The sequence below is a fragment of the Stigmatopora nigra genome, chromosome 5, assembly GCF_051989575.1.
Source record: "Stigmatopora nigra isolate UIUO_SnigA chromosome 5, RoL_Snig_1.1, whole genome shotgun sequence".
NCBI lineage: Eukaryota > Metazoa > Chordata > Actinopteri > Syngnathiformes > Syngnathidae > Stigmatopora > Stigmatopora nigra.
In genome coordinates this window covers 6,647,362-6,668,962 of record NC_135512.1, presented here as the reverse complement: position 1 = coordinate 6,668,962, position 21,601 = coordinate 6,647,362, and the positions used below count along the sequence as shown (strand labels likewise).

The window sequence follows — 21,601 nt, the reverse complement described above, 5'->3', positions numbered from 1 at the left end:
AGAGCTTGCAGTCTAACATGACCTTCATGTAATGTGTGTGTGTGTGACCTGTCGATTGGTAGAATCTGGTAAGCGATCAGCCTTCTTGACCAAAGTCCTCAGTGATCTTGATTAGTTTTTGCAGGTCGTCCTCGTTGACTGTGGACTGGGGAGCAGGGTGTGAGGTCATCCATAATGACGATGGGGTTCACCCAAAACAAGCCTTGGACCTGAAAAGGTGAATGTGGAAGGAAGGAAACCTATTTGGGTAACGTGACTCCAGAACTATATTCAATCACAAGATAACCAGCCAAACTGTTTATTATCAAAACACTTTGTGGATCAAAGAGGTCAGATACAGACAGAACATAAACTTATGTCTAAAAAAAGTAACATTTACAAACTAAAAATTGTTAACTAAAACAGTTTCACTATGACAATTTGACAAATGCTAAACCAAGTGAGTGAAGAAATTCTATGATGCTTCAGACCAGAGGGCCATGAAAATCTATCTGCAACTCAATGCTTACTGCTCTAATCAATCTATGCATTCCTATCAATTCTAACATCAATTTCCCTTCCATTCAGACGATAGCCATTCATGGTGCGACATGCACGATCTGCAGTTTCTGGGTTGTCGAAGCGCACTACGCCACAACCCTTGGATTTTCCATTCTCCATCTTGATATCAGCATACTGCACCATGCCTGAAATGAAATCCACACGTAAACATTTGAACGTTCTTTCTCAGAGAAATTAAAATATTTCCCAGTGATTCATGTCTTTCCAAACAAATGTCATCAACCTTACCGCATGTATTGAAGGTATCCTTGAGCATTTTCCAGGTGAAGTCAAATGGAAGCTATAAGAAACAAACCAGGAAGGGTTAATCAAACAATAAGAGAATGCTAGGTTATACCGGTATCTTGAACAGAAGATAAGAAACGTACGTTGCGGACAAAGATTTGACAACCCTTTCTGGCATTCCCTGCTCCACTTCCAGGGCCTCCTGCTCCTCCAAAAGAATTGCCACCGAAGCCACGATCCAGGTCTGAAGAACGATCAAACTGAGCACCAACACCACCAGATCCCATTCGATCCATTCCAGAGCTCATACGATCGAGGCCGCCGGATGGGAAGCGGTCAAGACCTCCAGCCGAGCCCATGCGGTCAAAATTGCTGGACATTCGGTCGAGCCCAGCGTTGCCCACGCGATCCATGCCCATTGGGGTGCCGAATTCCAGACCGGAACCCATGCGATCCAGATTAGACGGCCCCAATCGATCGAACCCAGTCGGGCCGAGACGATCCATGGTGGAGCTTATACGGTCTAGGCCGCTCCCAAGCCTGTCCATGCTAGGACCCAGCCTATCCATCCCGGTGGTACCCAGCCTGTCAAAGCCAGAGCCCATCCGGTCCAGGTCGGCCACGCGGTCCATCCTGTCCATGCCCATTCGATCCATCCCTCCAACCCTATCCATGTTTCCTCCAAGACGCTCCATTCCAGAATTCATGCGGTCCATACCCATTGAATTTCCTGAATAAGAGAAACAAATGTGTGCCTTCCGGTCTATGGTACATTGTAGAGACTCCAAGAAAATGTCATACCTCGATCGAAGGAATCTCCAAAATTATTGCGAGTCATGCCCATTTCATTTCGACCAAAGTCCCGGTCAAAGCCACCGCCACCAATACCCCGGTCCATATCTGATAAAACATTAAATACAACCATTGGAGATTCAGCAAGCCTTACATGTTTCCTTGTATGGAGCTTCTACTTACCATTCATTCTGCCCATTCCAGAAGAGCTAAAGCGATCCATGTTGTTCATTCCACCAAAATTGTCCATACCTAAACATCCACCACAAAACACAGTACATAAGCAAGCAGGAAAAAAAATGTTGCGTAGACAAGAACACCCATACATAGGTTGAATTTTTGTACATACCACCCATACGATTTCCCATGTTGCCAAAGCCCATTCCATCCATTCCTGTCAAAACAGACACCAATGAGCACTCAAATGTATTTTCTTTTTTTTTCCAAATCATAAAAATGAAGATAATAACCTCCAATACCCATGTTTCCCATTCCAGCTGCGCCTCTATTAAGCTGAGTAGCGTCTATAGGCTGGCCACCAGGTCCCAACCCCAAACCAATGCCACTCAGGCCACCTGGGAAAAAAAGAGAAGAAAAGCCTTGTTTATGACAGAAAAGGAAAAATCATTTAATCTTTCATGTAATTATTTTAGACTCACGTGGAAGAGAAGGACCTCTGTCAGGTGGCACAAAGTCTTTGGGCATGGACTTCTCATCCTTTGAGAAAAACAAAAACAATATAAAAATGTATACTTGTAAAAGTAGACAAATTGTAAAGAAGAGTGTAATTTGTCAGCCTACCAGTTTTACATGCATGATTCGGTTGAATAACAACTGTCCATTAAACATGGCTTTGAAATGATTAAGGAAAGTAGGAGAATTGTGCTACACCAGACTTTTTGCAACTTGGATGAAAAGATCTCAACAACTCCATTACAGTCCGTTTTGTAAGGAAGGATACAGACAGCTTGAACGGCTTCAATGGGCATGTCAAATGTCACAGTTCCCATCCCTCTGCTCTTGCCTTCCTTGTCTTCAAGGATGTCAGATCTCACGACTAAACCGGCCATGCTGAACACCTCTTTAAGCTTCTTCCATCCCACTTTGTAGTCAAGCTGAAAGCAGATTAAACAGTTAGAAATTGCGCCAATGCCGTTATCTTATCTAGTTTTCATCATCAAAAGAAGTCTCACATTTGCAACAAAAACAGTGTTGCCAATTCTCCCTGCTTGAAGACCGTGGATGATCTCCATGGGAATATTGGCATTGTTCATCAAACTGGGTGGGATATTGATCATAGGGCCATTTATCCCAGGCCCCATTCTATCCATGTTCATGCGATCCATTCCACCCATGCCACCATGGGGCCCTCCACCCCCATGTCCCTTGCTGATTTCCCGTTGAGCGATCACACCGTCAGGATCCTAAAAAAATATATATATATCAAAAATGCTCAATTTAGGGAAGGGTCTTCATATGTGTACATAGTGGTTGTGGCCTACCTCTTTCACTTTCAGGGGACGGCCATTGAGGTTGTGCTTGTTGACCTTCTCCACTGCTTTCTTCATTAATTCCTCAGTCCTAAATTCCACCACACTAGAGACCAAAATAAGAAATGATTACCACAATGGCCAATTACATGTCAGAAACAATGGCAGATTAAGGTCAGAGACCAAAAGAGTTTACTTACGCACAACCCTTTGTTGATTGAAGACCACAGACCAACCCAGAATAGAAACGTGATCCAAGTTAGAAAAATGACAATAGACTACATTTCACAAAATATTGAACACAAAATGAAAATCATGCACATCAAATCATACATCCCTGGCCACAACAAGTGCCACAACTTTTCAATAACTTAAATCCCCCGCGATTAACAAAGCAGGCACCTGCTTATTTTTTTTCTCTCTCCAACACCAAAAGAGGAAATCCACCGTGAAATTGGATTCCTCAGTACTGAAATATTGGAGTTTACTATTCCAGAAGGTATGTTCTTCGTTCTAAACACATTTTTGGATTGAACAACCATCATTAGGACCTCGGACCACCACTTGCAGACTACACCTTCTAAAGGTCATTAGAAGAAATTCCAGCAACAGAGTATGTAATGTTTGAGCGTATAGCTATCTCAGAGCTAAAGGAAAAAAGCTGAAGTCCTTAAAGAGCATCAACTCTAAAGTAACCCCCGCGAGTAGGTCACAGGTGACACCACAAAAGACACGCCTCCGACGGGTCACAATCTCACCCGCGCCGTCAGTTTTCAGAAGCTGACAATTGCCCAACAATAAAAAAAAAAAAAGAGAAACTAAAGCTGACAAATGCTAGTTTGTCAAGGACAGTTCAAAAATGGTGTATTTGTATATATTTGCACTTACCCTTGATTTGCCTTCTGCGTCCATTAAGTGTTCCACGTACGTTACCTCACCCACTACAAATCAGATCCCAGACGACACACACCAAGGGAGAGAAGCCGAGAGAACAATTGGGGTTTAGAGTGGAAACAACAAAGGCGGCCGGTGAGCTCAGACTTGCAGTCCCGAGCCTTTTTCCAGCACCTCGGTCGCAGCACAAGATGGTACAGGTCTACAAAAGGCAAACTTTTTCTTTCAAACAAATGTACTCTTACCCTGTCCTTGTAAAGGGATTCTTCCCAAGCACCAAAGGCTATACAGGTTTTTTTTTTTGCCAGAAATCTTCCCATTAGGAAATGAAACAACGACTTGAGGATTAACAAAAGGTTTGAAAGTCTGCAAACCCTGTTCAAAACCTTCACTTCACTTCATTGCTAACCTGTGTGCACTGAGACACCCTTGAAAACCTCAGGTCAAGGCATGAATACCTTTGTCAAACAGCCGAGTGGGGGAACCTAGAAATGTCTACTAACCATCGCCTCAGTTAAGAGTAATGACATAAGTGGGAAGAATAGTCTCTTAAAAGTGGATTTCTTTGAGCACTGTTTAGTAACTACAATTTAGATTCAGCGTCGACCACAGCCATGCGCTCACTTCTAATATTGGCCTAGTTCAACAAATGGACCAAACCTCTAAAAACAAGGACAGTAGGAAGTAAGAAGTTGTTTCATTTTGTAGACCTGTACCCCAAACAATCCTAACACATCTTTTTTGGGGGGCACAACTTGGAGACCTGCTGAGAAAACATTTTGCTTGTCATGGGCACACACCTAAAAGAAGAACATAAAATGTAACTCCACAGTCAAATAATACTAGTTAGACCTTCTAAACTAGCCCACAAAAAGCATTTCAGAACATGCTTCTTTAAATATTCAAGGTCACTTAAAATAATGAAAAGGGAGGGGTGGAAAAATACTCAGTCCAAAGTCAAAAGTATACATTGGTGAGGGAATTCCAAGATTGTTTTCAGGCTATTCAATTTTCAAGAATTTGGAGGTCAAAAAATATGTGAACACTCACATTAAACTTTATTGCATAGAGACAAAAGTGATCAAGACAGATTTTCTGTCACTCACGTTAACTTAAATCTCATTTAGCACATGCCATTGGCTATTACTGATCTATAATGTGACATCAAGATTTAAACACGCATCTCAAAAAAAGCCACTAATCGTTTTTTTCAGTCAAAAAAAAAATCCAATAGAAATGGTCTTTCTGGCCAATCTCCACGAGGACAGCCTCAGTGCTAGCCTATGACAAATCATTAGATGACCACTGAAATACAATTGGGACACTCTCCAAACCACGAACCAAGTTCTCCAAAAAGGATGTGCAACTGAAAAATCCAAAGCCCTTAAAAGAGCTCTAGTAATCCAATCAAAAAGCCCAAACTCCCACTATCCATTTCAATCTCATGGACTGAATCAAACTTCTTATCTTAAAAATCTTACCTTTGTCTTTCATGAGGTCTTTCAGGGTTTGCCATTTCACATCATAGGGGATATTGCTGACAAACACCCGGTATCTCTTGTTGACGTTTCCATAAGGTTCAAAACGTCCCCCACCACCTCTTTTCTGGGGTCTCTCCTTCCTGCTAGAACTGCTCTCGTTCTTGCTCTTCCCATTCATTTCTCTGTGGAAACAACAGTAAACAAAAACTACTTCAATTACTTTTGCCCCCAAGTGTACAATTAGACACAGGATAAAATGATACTTTCCACTGGACAATGTAAATAACTTGACTGAACAGAACTATTACACTAGCAGGTTTTGAAGGAAAACTATGCTGCTGCCAGCGTACACATTTTTAACATTTGAAGTTAGATCAATTTTAAGTTAGCACAAATTTACATTTGTTAACAAATCTTAAATTTAGAGTACACACAAGGGCTGCTTACTAAAACATGTAATTTTGACCCCAACACCTGATAATTCAATTCAAGTTACTGGCATTTTTATTTTATTTTCATAGAATACTCTTCTAAGATCGAGATTATTGTTAATTGACTTATCCTTTACAACGCAGCCTCCAGAGTCAATTATGACGCAACAAAGACTGAAATCTATTAATACAATATGGTGGTAAAAATACATCCCTTTGAAATTGTAATACTTTTACCCCAAGGGAAATATATTTTAAAAAAACCTTTCTTGCGCGTCGTCGGTTAGCATTCAAGCATAAAATGGCTGCACGCCATTAGCAAATAGAATGATTAAAGATAGAGACAAGAAATAGACTAACATAGTTGCGTGAAAATGGCAGGGAATGTTCAATACACTAGGCTCACTATGCAAGCATTAAAATTAGTATGATGTTTCCATGATGTCCCAAATCGTCATAATCGTGTGCTTCGTTAGCCGGTATGCTAGCGCTAACAAAGAAAGGCAGCAGATGGCATTACCCTTGTTGCTGGGGCGTCTGTTCCAAGGGCTCAGCCTTTACAGAAATGTTCTCGCTCTGCTCGTTAGACATAATGTCGGTTGATTCACCCAAATACTAATGAAGACGGTGAAATTCTACAAAAAAATAAAATTCAGAAGACAGCGGTTGAGTTTCGATGACTGAATTGCGTATCACCTCCTGAAAATGGCGGATGAAAAAATCCGACAAGGGCGGATGTCGAATTTTGAAAATGAACGTGGAAGCCACATTCACTTCCGTAATTTTCCTTGAAAATAAAACACTTGACAGTTTTAAAAAGTCAAACAAAAATATTTTATTAACACTATTAATTTGTTCGGTTAGTATTTGCTTATCTATTGACGCCTAAATATTTTACTGCGCTGCTGAGGTTTATGACAATCCAAATGTGTAAAATAGATCTTTCAAAGTATATGTTGTTGTGCTGCCCAATTTAGAATGGCCGAAAAAGCGACGGCGTTTATTTTATTGGCGCACAAAAATCTTGTTATATGGGAAATCTACTGTCAATTGATGACTGTTGAATTAAGGATCGACAAAACATTTCCCTCCACTTGGTGGCGCTATAGAAAACAGGCAACGTAAACAACGATGCAGACGTCAACGGTGGAGCCGGAAATAGTACCTAAATGTTAGCTAAACAGAACAATAGCAAGGAATACTAAACCAAAAGATTGCAATTGTTACAATACAATCGCATTTAACCACCTAAAATGTACTTAAACCTAATTTTCCCCGCCTCGTGGTTTTGCGCGTTTATGTAGAGAAATAAGTAGAAATGGCGGTGTTAGCTTTAGCGCGTAGTGATCAATGTGTTCTGTAGAACTCTATGCACAAGCGCTACTTCACGGGAATCTTGTATTTCTAAGTACTGCGAGGTGTCAGTTGATAGGATTCCCATCATGACTACCGGTGCTGATGTGAGGGACATTTTGGAGTTGACTGGAGGGGATAACGATGCCCCGATCAGTAAGAAGGACCTCATCAATTCCGACAAGGTGAGAGATACAATACTACTTATGTGTTTGCATTCTTTTGAATTGATGTAAAGTATGAGGTAAACATACTTTTCTATTTTAAAAAAATCCTCCATCATACATTGTGTTTATGGTGTGCTTTAAGGCAATTAATCGATGATCTGTCTATCCCAGAAAAAATCCAAGAAAACTAATGAAACCTTGACCTTCAAGAGGCCAGAGGGAATGCACAGAGAAGTTTATGCCCTGCTGTATTCGGATAAAAAGTATGTATTATTGTATTTTTCACTTAATACTTTTGGTGTGGCTCGGTGGCCGAGTGGTTAGTGCTTTTGCCTCTCAATTTTGGGGTCCTGGGTTCAATCCCGGGTCAGTCCTGCTGTGTGGAGTTTGCATCTTCGCCCCAGGCTTGTGTGGGTTTTCTCTAGGTGCTCTGTTTTCCCCCACATTCTAAAAACATCCAGAATAGGCTTGTTGAACACACTAAATTGGTCCTAGGTATGAGTATGAGCGTGCCCTGCAATTGGCTGGCAACCAGAGTCAGCTAGGATAGGGTCCAGCACCCCTCGTGACCCATGTGAAGATAAGTGGTCCATAAAATGAATGAATGAATACTTTTTGTTGAATGCATGTAACCTTAAAAAAAAGAAAGACAGAATTGTGTTGGATTCAGAATGAATTGTTTTTTGCCCTTAAAGTTGGAGGTGGAATAAGAATGCCTTTCTTAAAAAGTTTGAATTGAAATAAGTTTACAGTTTATTTCTCGTCAATCCCCAGAGATGCACCCCCACTCCTTCCAAGTGACACCACCCAGGGCTACAGGACAGTCAAAGCCAAGTTGGGCTGTAAAAAGGTTCGACCCTGGAAGTGGATGTCTTTCAGTAATCCAGCTCGAAGAGATGGCGCCATATTCCACCACTGGCGACGGGTGGCAGAGGAGGGAAAAGACTACCCTTTTGCTCGCTTCAACAAGGTGGGAATGAAACTCATCGCTCACTCACTTTTACCACTAATTACAAGTTCTTTCTCCTGTTTCCTTGGTTAGACGGTGCAGGTACCTGTGTACTCTGAGCAGGAGTACCAACTGCATCTCCATGACGATGGCTGGACTAAAGCAGAGACAGATCACCTGTTCGATTTGTGTAAACGCTTCGACCTGCGTTTTGTGGTCGTCCACGACCGCTATGATCACCAGCAGTACAGAGTAATTACTTCACCTTATTCTTTATGAACGTTTTTTCCGTATGTGAACAAAAGGCCAGTCCAAAGAAAAAAAAAATCTGGACTTTTTCCGCTTTTCAACCTGCAAATACAATTCACAGGAAGGTTGTTTTTCATTCTTATATTGAGTAGTTGTGTCATAATCGCTAAGAAATAGAACATATAATGATTTATTTTTTTTCTGCACCAATAACAGTGTATGGCAATTCTTCACATTAACATCAATCAAATATGTATTCAAGTTTTAGCCATAAGATATTCGAGTTAAAATGTTTCTAGTGATCTCAAATAATGATAACCCAGCTGTGATATAGTAAATTGTGTGTAGTATCGTTTTATTGAACGGAAATTTCACTATCCTAAGTGATAGCTTCGGCTACATTCTCAAAAATAAATACAAAAAAGTTTGTAAATGGCCTCCGCAATAATCAGAAAATAATGCAAAAAAAAGTAAATAGACACTTGGTTAATTATAAGTAAATGCAATTTTTCAGTAGCATAATTCGTCCCAGCATCAGGCTGCCGAAGGACTGAAGGTTACAGATTTAGAGCAGAAAGATTATGGCTAATTGAATTTTCTGAAATAAAGTCAGTGAATCTCTCGTCATGCTTTCAGAAACGGTCCGTGGAAGACCTCAAAGAGCGTTACTATACCATTTGTGGCAAGCTGACCAAGGTCCGGGCACCTTCAGGGACTGAGCCCAAGATCTACATCTTTGACGCTGGTCATGAAAGACGACGCAAAGAGCAGCTGGACAAGCTCTTCAATCGCACACCTGAACAAGTAAAAAACGTTGCTTTTTATGTATATGTTTGTCTTCTATGTATATAATCATTCTTCCAATATTTACTTGTATGTCTTCTGTTTTACCTACAGGTGGCAGAAGAAGAGTATCTGATTCAGGAGCTGAGAAAGATTGAGACCAGGAAGAAGGAACGGGAAAAGAACGCTCAAGATCTGCAGAAGCTCATAAAAGCTGCCGACACCACCACAGAGTTGAGACGAGCCGAAAAGAGAGTTTCCAAAAAGAAACTGCCGCAAAAGAGAGAAACAGAGAAACCGGTGAGCACTCGAGCACAAACACTTAAAAACATACTCTATTGAACAACTACTGGAAAGAATACGGATAATATTATATTCTACCACTTAGTCTGTGACTACATTTGAATAGCAAGATGAGCCTGATATTTATTTTCTTGTTTTTTTTCTCCACTTTTTAGGCTGTGCCAGAAACAGCAGGTATCAAATTCCCAGACTTTAAATCTTCTGGAGTTACACTTCGCAGCCAGAGGGTGAGTATCCAAATTTAAACAAACACAACCTTTATTCATGATAATATCATCATTTCTCACACTTTCTCAGTCTTGGAAATGTGTTTTTTCTTTTTTTATGCAGTTTTATTTACCGTCATTAGAATTAATACAAAAAAAATACTTTATTTGTAAAGTACATCTGTTTGTCTGGTGTGCCGCTGTATAAGAAATGACTATAATAGTTCCAACAGTTTATATTTTCTTGGCTTGTCGTCTTGTGTACAGTAACTTGTGTCTAACTTTCTTGTAGGCCATGTTTTATAGTGGTTTATTTTGCGGAAAGATTTCAAGCAAGATATAGAATTACATGAGACTTGAACCAAAATGTTTGACTTCTGCTCGCTATCCCTCATTAGCACCCTAATGATTAATTCTGCTGTTGACATGATGGTATTTGTAAAAGCCAGCGATGGTGGTGCCTGATTCATCATCAAAACTGATGAGGAGGCGCTGCTCTCGATGGGAAATGCATTAGCCCAACTATGTAGTGGATTTCCAACCCTGCTAATCAGTCAGATCGAGTTCAGTGAATGAAGACGTTTTGATCTGACCCGCTGAAGTGCATTTCATACGAATTAAAAAGTCGGATTTGTTTATCATCATATGCCTTGCCTACCTTAAATCACATCTCTGTGTGTGTGTGTTTTTCCCTGACGCTCTGTTTTGTTGTCTGATTTAAGATGAAACTGCCCGGCTCTGTGGGCCAGAAGAAGATCAAGGCAATTGAGCAGATCCTGGTGGATCAAGGAGTGGGTGAGTGCAAATCTTATAGAACTCCTCAATTGCAACAGTAACACTACACTGTACTTAAATGTTTTCCTTTTAACATGGAAAAACCAAATAGATGAATTTTCACTCAAAGTTTATAGTATCTGATGTAGATTATTGTTCACGGAGCATTTACATGGTCACAGCTCCTGTATTTTTTGAAAATGGGGACATTAGTGAACTGTTTTATGTACATATTTAAATATTTCATTTTTTTATCATGATCATAAGCATGTAGGGTAGTTTTAGTAACACACTATATTAATTCGTTCATTTTCCAAACTGCTTATCCTCACAATGGTCGCGGGGGTGCTAGAGGCTATCCCAGTCAACTATGAGCATCAGCCCTGACCTAACCCATCTGTTCACTTTTTAAATATTTAAAGTAGCCCTTGCCCACACCTGGAATAGATGTGACATGTCTGGAGCCATTCCACATACTGTATTTCTAGTTTGTTTTTGGCCTTGTTAGGTTTGATTGAACTATTTTTGAACAGATTTGTTTTCCTACCATAGATCATAATCCAATGCCGACAGAAGAAATTGTGCAGACGTTCAACGAGCTGCGAAGCGACCTGGTGCTTCTTTACGAGCTGAAGCAGGCGCACAGCAATTGTGAGTACGAACAACAGATGTTGCGCCACCGCTACGAAGCTCTGCTGAAGGCCGGCAACGGAGGGGCGTGCGGCATGATGGCCACGTCTGCGTCGCAAGTCATGGAACCCGGCGGCGCCAATAGCATGACGGCATCGACTCCGGTGGGAGAAGCCCAGGCGTGGCCCGGCACTGATGACATTAAGATTGAAGCCAAGGAGCAGATCATTGATGTGGTTGGAGCTCCACTGACGCCCAATTCGGTGAGTTAGTTGGCTGTCTGTACTTAAGAAAATATATATTTTTTTAAATTGCGATGAAAAATGCATGATGTGGGAAACTTGAATAAATGAGCAGAATGTGCAATTAAAATTGAAACTTACTTGCATGATAAACGTGTGTAGTTTCAAAGTCTAGTCCACAAACACCAATAAAAAGAACACATTACAGTGGTATGTGCACATCCATTATTAAAACATATATATATATATATATATATATATATATATATATATATATATATATATATATATATATATATATATATATATATATATATATATATATATATATATATATATATATATTTAAATATTACTGAAATTATTTTTCTACAGCAATTTTCTCAAGTGTGATGATTTCCCCCCTCTATCTATAATATAAACAAATATTTTTGGTAATACCTTGATTTAATTATATATATATATATATTTTTGCGTGCTTTTTCTTGGACCAATCGCAAGGCTGAAGATAATTCTTTCAGATAAGGGCCCAATAAAAACAAAGCTGATCCACAAATGGAAATGACATATGTTGAAGGGATAATCAATTAGAGATTTTCTTAAATGGATTTGACAAGATTGTGTCATTTTTTCACATTCCAGCGCAAAAGGCGAGAATCGGCATCCAGCTCTTCATCAGTGAAGAAGGTAAAGAAGCCTTGATGAGAACTCGACGATATGGGAACGGGAACAAGGACTCACCTTAAGAAAACGTGACGGCATCGAGACACAGCAGAGCAGGTTGCCACACACACACACAGATTGGAAAACGCAACATCTCAGCTACTAATGGCAGCACCCTGACCCATCTGAGCTCAGGCTGCTCAGCATCATTGGGACAAAGGCGACGACTGAGTGACATTTCATTCCATTACTACTTTCTCCCCTGTTTTACCGACGTTGGGCTTTAGATGAGGCAAGATCAACTGTAAATTGCCAGGCTGAGCTAATGGCGACATGGGGAAGAAGATGGGAATGACCTGGTAATTGAAATGAAAGAGGAACGTGGGTTGTAAGAGGCCCGAAACATGTTTTGGTAGCCCACTAATGCTGTAATGTAGACTGGAGATGTTTTTTCTTTCTTTCTTCTCTCTACTGTTGTAGTTCTAAGTAGCTCTGCTACCTTTTGTTTGGTCTAATTTCTCTTTTGTACTCCAGTGACCTTGATGATACTTGAGTCTATGTTTCAATAAACCTTATTATTCTTTTTCACTTTGTGCCCATGTGTGTTAAATCTATGTACCTTTCACATTTCAGGCACCTTTTACTTGAATGCGATGAAAATCACTTTTGAATACGCATTTGCGAGGGAGAATGTAGACTCATTACATCCTCACTTTATGTGTCATTTACATTAAGTGACAACTAACGACTTCATTACTGCAATAATTAAGCACCGATCAGTATGTTGGCACAGTCATGGGATCGTAATTAGTGTCCCTCCTGATAATTCTGCTAATTGCATCTCAATGCTGTCGTTTAACCTATGTTGACATCATTTCTATGCAAATTACGAACATGTTAGCCCATAAGAAGGATCACGGGGAATCTGTAATTACAGATAACTTGTAAACAGGGTTCACATAGTTGCCTGGATATGCTTCAATCTTTGTGTTTTTATTTCGAAAGCATTTTAGAAAGTACTTACATGTTAAAGTTAACTTAAATTTCAAAGTCGTAATTCCTTCCAAAATGCCAGTGTGCCGTTATGGGATTTAACAAGCCAACTTATTACTATTATCTTATAATTCGGTGTTATTTTGGAACATTTCAGTGTACTGCATTATGATAGAAAAAGCTTGAATTTGGGAGTACTTTATACTAGCTTTTTGAAAGTATAATGCATTTGAATGCCATTTTCCTCTTTAAAATGTGCTGGTAGGGTTACAAACGTGTGTGTATGCTGTTTGATTTAGAGAGAAAGAAGAGAGAAAGCAAGTAAACATGGATAAAATTGATTCCCTGTGTCTATATTTCATGTTGAAAATTGGCTCATAAATCCAGCGGTTTGATCTATGGGGCCCGTCGTTGCTTGAAAAAACCTCCGTAAATGTGTAATTTCTCCCTTGACAGAACACAACCAAGAGGCTATCTTTCTTTTGCCGTCTCCTTCCCTCGTAGACTCCCCCTTTCAACACCCCCAACGGCTCCGTAGCTCCGGCCCAATGCTAGATTAATGCTCCTCTCTTCCTGATATCTCCTCTTCATCACCTCTCATCCATTCATCAAAAACCGTGCAGCCGATTATCTCTCAATATCCAAACCTATCTTAAGTTACGGGGCGGCAGCTGTGGGTGTATCGTGTAAATTGGCCTTCGAGAAGGTGGAGATTATTAATAAATACTAGAGTCTAAATTGAAAATCGGCGTGCTCGGAGTATTGCTTCGCCGCTCTTGTGTGAATGATAAAGAGGGGCTCGAACCCGACTTTTCACATGTGGGAAGCGTGTGTGTATCGTGTGTCTTTTTCTAAGCTCAGATGAAGCTTTAATCACGGCCTAAGAGGTGTGCAGGTGCCCGGCTGTTTATAATAATTGAACTGTATCCAGGCTAATCGCGGGCATACGTCAGTGTCGGGTAGGGAGGGGTCTCTGGGCTGGACCGATAGGCCGCCGCCAGTGATTGAACATGCAGTTAAGAGAAAGGCTGTGTACCGAGGGGCCTAATGTAGGTGGGGACAGGTAATTGCAGATGTGATAGAAGTCTCTTCAAATGCATCATGCCTTCTGGTAATCATTGACGTGACAATGATTAGATTGTCGATGCTTCCTTTCCGAGGCGTGGCACTTTATACCTATCATGTCACATACAATCATTGATTGCCGCAAACGGGGGGGAGGAAAAGGAGGATGGGAGGAGGAGGAGGAGGAGGAGGAGGAGCCGGCGGTAGGAGCGGCGTGTCTTGTGTAGTAGTGTCTGCACGAGTGCTTCACCAAACAGATTGTCACCTCCATGCTTGCCTCTCATCTTCATGTGGCCGACTTTGTCTTTTACCTCCACCGCTATTGAGGTCACCTTGAGGGAGAAAACTTTTAATCATCACATCAAATTGACCCGTGGCCTCGTCGGGACGCAGAGCTACAAAAGGGGAAAGAAGAGGACTTGGAAAATCAGCAGGGCCCAGAGGGTAGACGGTGGAAGTCATTTCCACTGGATTTTTTTTGCCTGTAGGGGAAGTCCTGCTACGATGTAAACCCAATCGCTAGTACTAAGCAGTGCTTACAGCCAAGCATTAACCTCACTGTCCCCTCCTTCCTATTCCAGCCCCCGGGAGGAAGAGGAGAGTGGAGTTTAGGGAGGACAGACTGAACTAAATCTAGACTTCCTATTCCCTCTTTCTATGCTGCTTTTTTTGGCCCGAGGACAGCCGTTGTCCTTCAAGCTCTCTTACTTTGCTAGATGGCAAAACGGTACATTGTGTCTAAATTTGGTCATTACTTCAAAATACTACATTCTAAAGCACCAGTGCTTAAATGTCACTTTTCATGATCATTTTTTTCCCGTGTAACCAAGTGCAAGATATGCAGTATTAATAATTAATTTGTCCGTTTAATATAGCACTTGCACTCATTCAGTTCTTCTCGCTAACATGTCTACTTTGAGTTGAGAGACTGTTTAACAAAAAAAATCACTCAAATTCGCTTCAAGGCCAATGTAACGTCTTAAGGGAACTTTTTATTTTTTTATGGAGAGCAACATGTGAATAGCTCAATGGGAAATACATTCAAGATCATAAATTCCAAACAAAATGGAAACTTTGAATCCAACTGTCATCCCCAAATTAAATTAAATTCCAGGCAATAAAAGATATTGCTCCAGAACAACTCCAATTTCATTCTGCAACCTGTTGCGTATGACAAAAATGGCATATTATCACACATGACAATTTGCACATATCTCGCGAACCTTTCATTCAACCACCCTCAGATTTTAATCCTGGCTTTTGGGGCGGGTTTAAATTGGATGGGCGCTTTGGAAGTCTGAAGCGGAGAATCTGCCGACTTGAAGGGAGCCAACATGTTAAAGATCAGAGATGCGCAGGAATATAGGATTATGGCCTACATGAACAGGAATGTCATCCTATTAATTTGCCCTTTTCAACTAGCGACGTATTCCTCTCCTTCACCGCAGGCTGATACACAAGACACCTTGTTCACATATTTGACTTTGCAATGATTGGATGTACAGTACGACGTGATGAAGTCAGCAATCCTGTCGGGTTCACGACAAAAACACTCCGCCCGGGTCACGCATGTGATTGCACACTCCCCATAAACTTGGATAAAGCAGCTCGACTGCAGGTCAACCAATGATGGTCCGAAAGCAACTTGATTTGAGTGAAAGGCCCACGTGGCCAATGTGACAGACCTCAGCCAACGTCTTTTATTTCCTACCTGCTCAAACGCAATCCTCACCCAAAGAAAGGCGGAAATCCAATTTGCCATGTGGATCCACAGCTGTCACAGCAGGAGAATGAAACATTACCCATAACTCACTGCAAGGTGCTTGTGCAGGTCAGTAAACGGCCAGGCTGGCAACATCCCTCTGGGGTGCAATAACAAAGGATTTTAACCTCTGACTCCGACCCTGGGCAGCTTGCACTACATGTGGTTAACAATGTGCTGCACCCACCTCAAGTCCAAAGAGGAGGACGTGGAGAAATGTCAGCATAAACGCCATATTTTACAGCCTGCTGCTTCTGCAGCAGCATCCGCTGCTTTGATACTCCATAGGGGGGCTGGGTTCAGCATGGGGGTGGGGGGTGGACTATTGGCGGGTTCCCGTGCCTGCCAACGTCCTCGTGTCATCACCCTCGCGGGCCGACTGCCTGCCTGCCCGCTCGGCCCGCCACCGCCAGAACCTCAATTACCTGACTGACGTTTCATTAGCGTCTGCAGCTGATCCCGTGGCTGAGAGGCAGCGGGGCGCAGAGGAGCATAGAGCACAAAGGGGGTGGGGAGGTGTTTGCGGGGCTTCCATGCGCTATATTCCCAAGCGCTGTCAGTGTCATAGCTCAGAGTACATCCACACAGCCACCCTATTATACTGTAGTCATTTATTCATGCTTGTATTCATGCGATACGTGTACTAAAGTAGAGCTGGCAAGGCTTCATCCATTCGGCCTGGATCCATGAGCAAATTGGAAACCTACAAGATTTGGTGTGTGTGTATGTGTGTTTTATGGGTCACTTCAATAGGTACAGAAATATCCAATGCCATATAAATATCAGAACTTCTGCATATAGCCATTAGTTTTCTGATCATTCGTCTTCATTTGGGTGGATTCATTTATACACCGGATTGGTCATGATTGAATTGTGGGCGTAGACATAGTAGTACCTGGGTTTGCACTCACATTTCCTCCCACATGGTATCTATGATTAAGAAACAATTCAAATTCATACTGTAATATCACATGCACATTTTTGGTGTTATGCGGGGACAGGCCTAACAATAAAAATCAAATTCCATACCCGTCAATCTTGGCCAATCGCTCCCCTCATTAATGATATATTATTTATACATGGGGCGAACTTAAAAGTCTTAAAATATTCTCCAATGTTGACGGGGTGCCCAATCAGTCTGCACTAAATTCAAGATTCAAGAAAGACTCAAGAAACAAGATGGGTTTTACAAAAAAAGTACTGAAAAAAACCCTGTACAAAAGATGTCATCCTTCCTGCATAATTTGAAATGATAAAAAAAAAAAAAATTCTAGTCTGACAGGTAGGAAATCTTAACACATGAAATGAAACTTTATTATAAAGTTGTGCTGTTTTTTCTTCTTGTATTCTTTTGAATGCCATCTTTGATTTGTATTAATATGTAAATCTTAGTAAACACTCCTGCTTGGTGGATTGTACTTGTATACTCAATGGAGCAATACTGTAATGCAAGATATGGGTTTATTTTATTTTAGTTTTTTCATAGTCTATGCCCCAACATTCATTGGACTCCTAATTGAGTTTGTGTGTGTTCTCTTCACTTGTAAGGTGAGCCCAAGCCAGGGTAGAGATGATCCAGGGTGAACGAAGTAGGCTTAGTGCGACTTGCAGCTGAAGACTCTCCACAGAGCCCACGCTTGGCTGAGTCTCTCCTCCCCATTTGTCATGTTGGCCCAGTAAGATCCCCCCAAAGATTAGGGCAGAGTGCAATTTATGGTAGTAAAGAATAATAGCAATAAACACAGACAAGTTTGCGCGTCTTACCCTGTCAGGTCTGCTGATGCTTTGTAACCAATGGCTAAAGTTTGCTTTCCTTCGAAGGACACATTGAAGTGTTAATGTCCCACCACCAGACTTGTGATCGTGTTAGCAAGCACAACTGGTGTACCAGTATGATGGATTTAAAAAAAAAAAAGAGCCAAAGGCTTCAACCCGCATTGACCCGAGCTAACGATTCATGACCCGATGCAGAACATAAAATACGGTGGCTTTCCTGTAATTGGAATTCTTTGGCACAAAGACCATTAGTAAAAATCCTGAGTGCCTCTTCATTTCCATATTTTTGAATATTCTACTTAATTATGCAAAGAGAATAGTAAGGTAGATGAAGTTCTAAAAAAAAGACCCATAAAGTCCTTATTAAGAGCAGAGGGGATTAATGATAGTTAATATGAGGGCAATCAAACACTTAATGCAAAGGCCTTCCTGCAGGCAAACAGTATTTAAATGAGTCAATTAGACATTCATTATCTCCAAGCATTGTAAGTGGATTCAGAACTGCTTCAATGTTATCGCAGGGCCTAAATTCTGCTTAAAAAGGAACTAATGAAATATTCAAAAGTTAACTACTTAGACACAGCAAATGTGTAAATATTGATTGCTCCAGGGCTGCTTACACGTTGTTGTCAAATCAGGGAATAATGTGAGATATTCTCCAGAGATTGTCCCATAAATCATAATTATTGAGTTATCGCAATCCCCCCATCCCAATTAGTGGTATTGTTGAGATGGACTGATGAAGGATGGGGAGGGGGGGGTCGACAATTGTCCCTCATAACATGGCATGATAGTTGACATGCAACTCAGCATATATGGCCCCTAAATTGTGCTAACAAACCACCCAAGTGGATGCACACTGCACATGTAAAAGAAAAATGTTGAGCAGAGAATAACTCATAGAAATATGGAGATATATATGTCATTGTCAGGACCCTCTCCATCGTCTTCTTCCTTTCCTCCTCTCTCCCTCCCACCGTCCATGTCTGAGTCTCCACTCATGTCATTTGCCCCAGCACACAATTACTGTGTGTGATTGCTATCAGGCGGGACGGTCGGGGAGGCTCCCAAATTAGGGCCTAAATAGGATTTCCTACATGGCGAAGGCCACAGCCCTGGACATGGTAATGAAAGCCTATACATCACAATCAGGCCGACAATCCTATTCATACTGCGACACATTACTCTCACTCCTCATAATTATAGGGGGGTGACAGACGGGCCTGTGAGGCATGGTGGAGGGAGGGGCTGAATGCAAGCGAAGGGAAGAGGAAGAAGAGTTGCTGGTGAAGTTGTGGCAGTCGCTGGCCACTTTATTAGGTACACCTACACAACGTAATGACAAGCAGTCCAGCAACAAACTTCAATCTTTAATCAGACCTGTATTTGCCCATGGCAGACCATCACAGAGTGATCCAACATGTTCAATTGAACTTTTTCAATGTCTTAAATTGTGGCCCAAACCCAATCGGTTAACGAACGAAATTCATGCTTGTACTATCGTTTCTGTGCTTAGGTATTGAGACCAACCATATGTATACATGTACATCTGTGTGAATGTATGTATATATGTATGTATTCCGCTTTGCATATATTTCTTGTAGAATGCTTACTCCTTTATATTTATTGTCATTTATATATTGAACCAGTCTTTTTGAATGCATAAAAATGCATGAACCCTGTTACTTTCTGGCTGTGTATCTATCTATCTTGTAGTGGTGACATTTACATTCAATCAATAAACACAGACCAAGATCAATATTCCATTTTTAAACATTCACTTCTATAGACTACATTCATTCATTTTACGGAACGCTTGTCCTCACAAGAGTCGCGGGGGGTGCTGGAGCCCACTATGGGCTGTGATAGGGCACCCTCTCAATTGTGCTGGGAGGGCTCACTTATACTACAATCCTAAAGTTTAGGGTTACCCAGACCATTTTGTTTCCGCTTAAAAAGTCACAAGCTATCAGCCCATTTCCTTAATAGTAATTGTATAATTTGTAAGTGTGCTTTGTGTCAGTGTCTGGTTGTCGGATGTAATTGGCTCCAATTAAAGCATATCTGGATGACCCCAAATTTTTGAGTATCTGCATATTCACATTGGCAACCATTCCCGGAATAAAAGTTTCTTGTGTATGCGCACATTCCACTGATTTTAGCCCCTTGATACCAGGAACTGATTAGTCTCAGCATGCACATTTTATCATTTTATTCATCAGTAATTAAAGCGGATAATAGGTACATTATCAACATTTTCACGATTTGGAAAAGATCCCTCCAATGCAGTCTTAAGCAGAATTTCTATCAAACGAGTGACACAACTCCAAATATGTGCTCCCAGACAAACTCAGTCCTTCCACAGAACCATGTGATGAGATGTGAGGGGTGGGGGGGGGGGGGGGGTGGTACAGCTTTGCGATCAATACCATAAGCAGGAATCAGCGATGGGGAGAATAAGACAATGGCCTATCAGATTGAGGTTGACTTCTCCTTGTATGTGTGGCAGGCCTGTGACAATAGATTGGCTCAGAAATCCGATGGTACTCGGCGGTAGAGAGAAGAAAAAAAGGGCAGACAGATGAAAAGAGAGATTGCTAATGCTCTCCAAGCAAGGCTTTTTAATCTGTGACAGAGGAGGGATTTGGTGAAAGCCATTATCACACGGCGACCCCACCTCCTCTCTCCTCCCATTTCTTTCCCGATAAGCCGGCCTTATCAGTTTGCTCGAGGGGAGTGTATGTATATGGGCCTCGCGCCTCCGTACTTTTGCATGTGTTTGTGTTGCAAAATGGGACTTTCAAAATATGATGCACCGGGGCTGAGAAAAAAAACCCTGCTGGGTCGATAGAAATCTCCTTAAGAACTCAGTCAAACAGGCACCCTGGCAAAGTGCAAAGCAACAGCCGTGTCAAGGAAGTAACATGAAGCGCATTGTTACATCTGTTCACTGCTTAAGGCGGAACATACCAGCCGCTTTGACCTTGCCCGTCTCGGCGCGCCTCACCTGCTGCTGCCAAGATACTTTCCTTCATCCATTGATTGCAATTTTCAGAAGAGAGATGAGACCATGATGGTGTTGGCCAAGTCCGAGAAGCGTGTATGTGTGAGGTGGGCTAAAAAAAAAAAAAAAAATGATGAAGAGTTATGCGTGTAATGGTATATATAAGCTGTAGCAAACCGGAAAAGTCTGTACAAGAGTGTGTGCACATACATATGTTTGTATTTAGATCTGTGTGTGTGTATTTTTTTTTTTTTTGGTGTTGCCTATACCCAGTTGGTTTGTGTGTGTCTAGAGTAGACTGTCCCTTCTGTGATCAGGACAATCCATCAAGCCTTGTTGCTCATTAATCAGCAGTCACACACACATAAGCTGGCAGGCACACACACATAGACACGGACGCACCTGGGAAAGGGATGGACAGTGAGGTCAGTTAGTTGAGTTCTTATACTTGCACCACATAAGACATTATAGTAGGAGAGAATGCATCTGCAGACCAAAGGTACTCACTAATCACTGCAATATTTTTTTTTACTTAACATAGAGTCTTTTTTTTTACTCACACTGTGCAAATATAGATCAAGCTTTAAGGCACTGCAGGGATGTTAACAACTTGACACATTCTTGATTATCATGTAAATCTTAACAAGTAAAATAAACATTATGTATTTAAGTGTATTTAGTAATGACAAATGCAAATATATTGAAAAACAGAATCATTTGGATAATTGTATATTCTATTCTAAAAAAACGTTTGAGTGAGGAAACTTTTCAACTAATGGAATTCCTAAATACACTTTTGGAACATTTA

The 21,601-nt window shown here is 41.2% G+C and overlaps 2 protein-coding genes across 3 annotated transcripts; one reads left to right on the top strand and one right to left on the bottom strand.

The window, feature by feature from the left end:
- Nucleotides 1-282: 282 nt before the first annotated feature.
- hnrnpm (heterogeneous nuclear ribonucleoprotein M) lies at nucleotides 283-6,614 on the bottom strand. 2 transcript variants are annotated; one of them, XM_077716378.1, is made up of 16 exons: nucleotides 6,395-6,614; nucleotides 5,444-5,625; nucleotides 3,957-4,009; nucleotides 3,269-3,276; nucleotides 3,081-3,174; nucleotides 2,772-3,002; nucleotides 2,540-2,693; nucleotides 2,380-2,429; nucleotides 2,238-2,295; nucleotides 2,049-2,153; nucleotides 1,928-1,972; nucleotides 1,762-1,830; nucleotides 1,588-1,686; nucleotides 930-1,516; nucleotides 790-841; nucleotides 283-686 (listed from the first exon to the last, which is right to left on the bottom strand). In XM_077716378.1, exons 1-16 carry the CDS (start codon nucleotides 6,463-6,465, stop codon nucleotides 523-525), a joined length of 2,022 nt encoding a protein of 673 aa, XP_077572504.1. In that variant the 5' UTR covers nucleotides 6,466-6,614; the 3' UTR covers nucleotides 283-522. The 2 variants fall into 2 exon arrangements, with proteins under 2 accessions (XP_077572504.1, XP_077572503.1); XM_077716377.1 differs by lacking the exon at nucleotides 6,395-6,614 and having other exon boundaries at nucleotides 2,058-2,153; nucleotides 3,269-5,594.
- A 180-nt stretch (nucleotides 6,615-6,794) lies between these two features.
- dmap1 (DNA methyltransferase 1 associated protein 1) lies at nucleotides 6,795-12,781 on the top strand. The gene is made up of 10 exons (XM_077716381.1): nucleotides 6,795-7,412; nucleotides 7,566-7,657; nucleotides 8,169-8,364; nucleotides 8,437-8,595; nucleotides 9,229-9,396; nucleotides 9,490-9,675; nucleotides 9,834-9,905; nucleotides 10,607-10,679; nucleotides 11,211-11,551; nucleotides 12,173-12,781. Exons 1-10 carry the CDS (start codon nucleotides 7,317-7,319, stop codon nucleotides 12,230-12,232), a joined length of 1,443 nt encoding a protein of 480 aa, XP_077572507.1. The 5' UTR covers nucleotides 6,795-7,316; the 3' UTR covers nucleotides 12,233-12,781.
- The last annotated feature ends 8,820 nt before the right edge of the window (nucleotides 12,782-21,601 follow it).

What these genes read in the sequence shown, in the direction of transcription:
- hnrnpm (XM_077716378.1), bottom strand. Translation starts at nt 6,465, where the DNA reads ATGTCTAACGAGCAGAGCGAGAACATTTCTGTAAAGGCTGAGCCCTTG. An exon ending in CAGACGCCCCAGCAACAAGG is followed by an intron (nt 5,626 to 6,394) that starts GTAATGCCATCT and finishes TTGTTTCCACAG; the next exon opens with AGAAATGAATGGGAAGAGCA. An exon ending in GAATCATGCATGTAAAACTG is followed by an intron (nt 2,296 to 2,379) that starts GTAGGCTGACAA and finishes TTTTTCTCAAAG; the next exon opens with GATGAGAAGTCCATGCCCAA.
- dmap1 (XM_077716381.1), top strand. Translation starts at nt 7,317, where the DNA reads ATGACTACCGGTGCTGATGTGAGGGACATTTTGGAGTTGACTGGAGGG. An exon ending in ACCTCATCAATTCCGACAAG is followed by an intron (nt 7,413 to 7,565) that starts GTGAGAGATACA and finishes TGTCTATCCCAG; the next exon opens with AAAAAATCCAAGAAAACTAA. An exon ending in CTCCACTGACGCCCAATTCG is followed by an intron (nt 11,552 to 12,172) that starts GTGAGTTAGTTG and finishes TTCACATTCCAG; the next exon opens with CGCAAAAGGCGAGAATCGGC.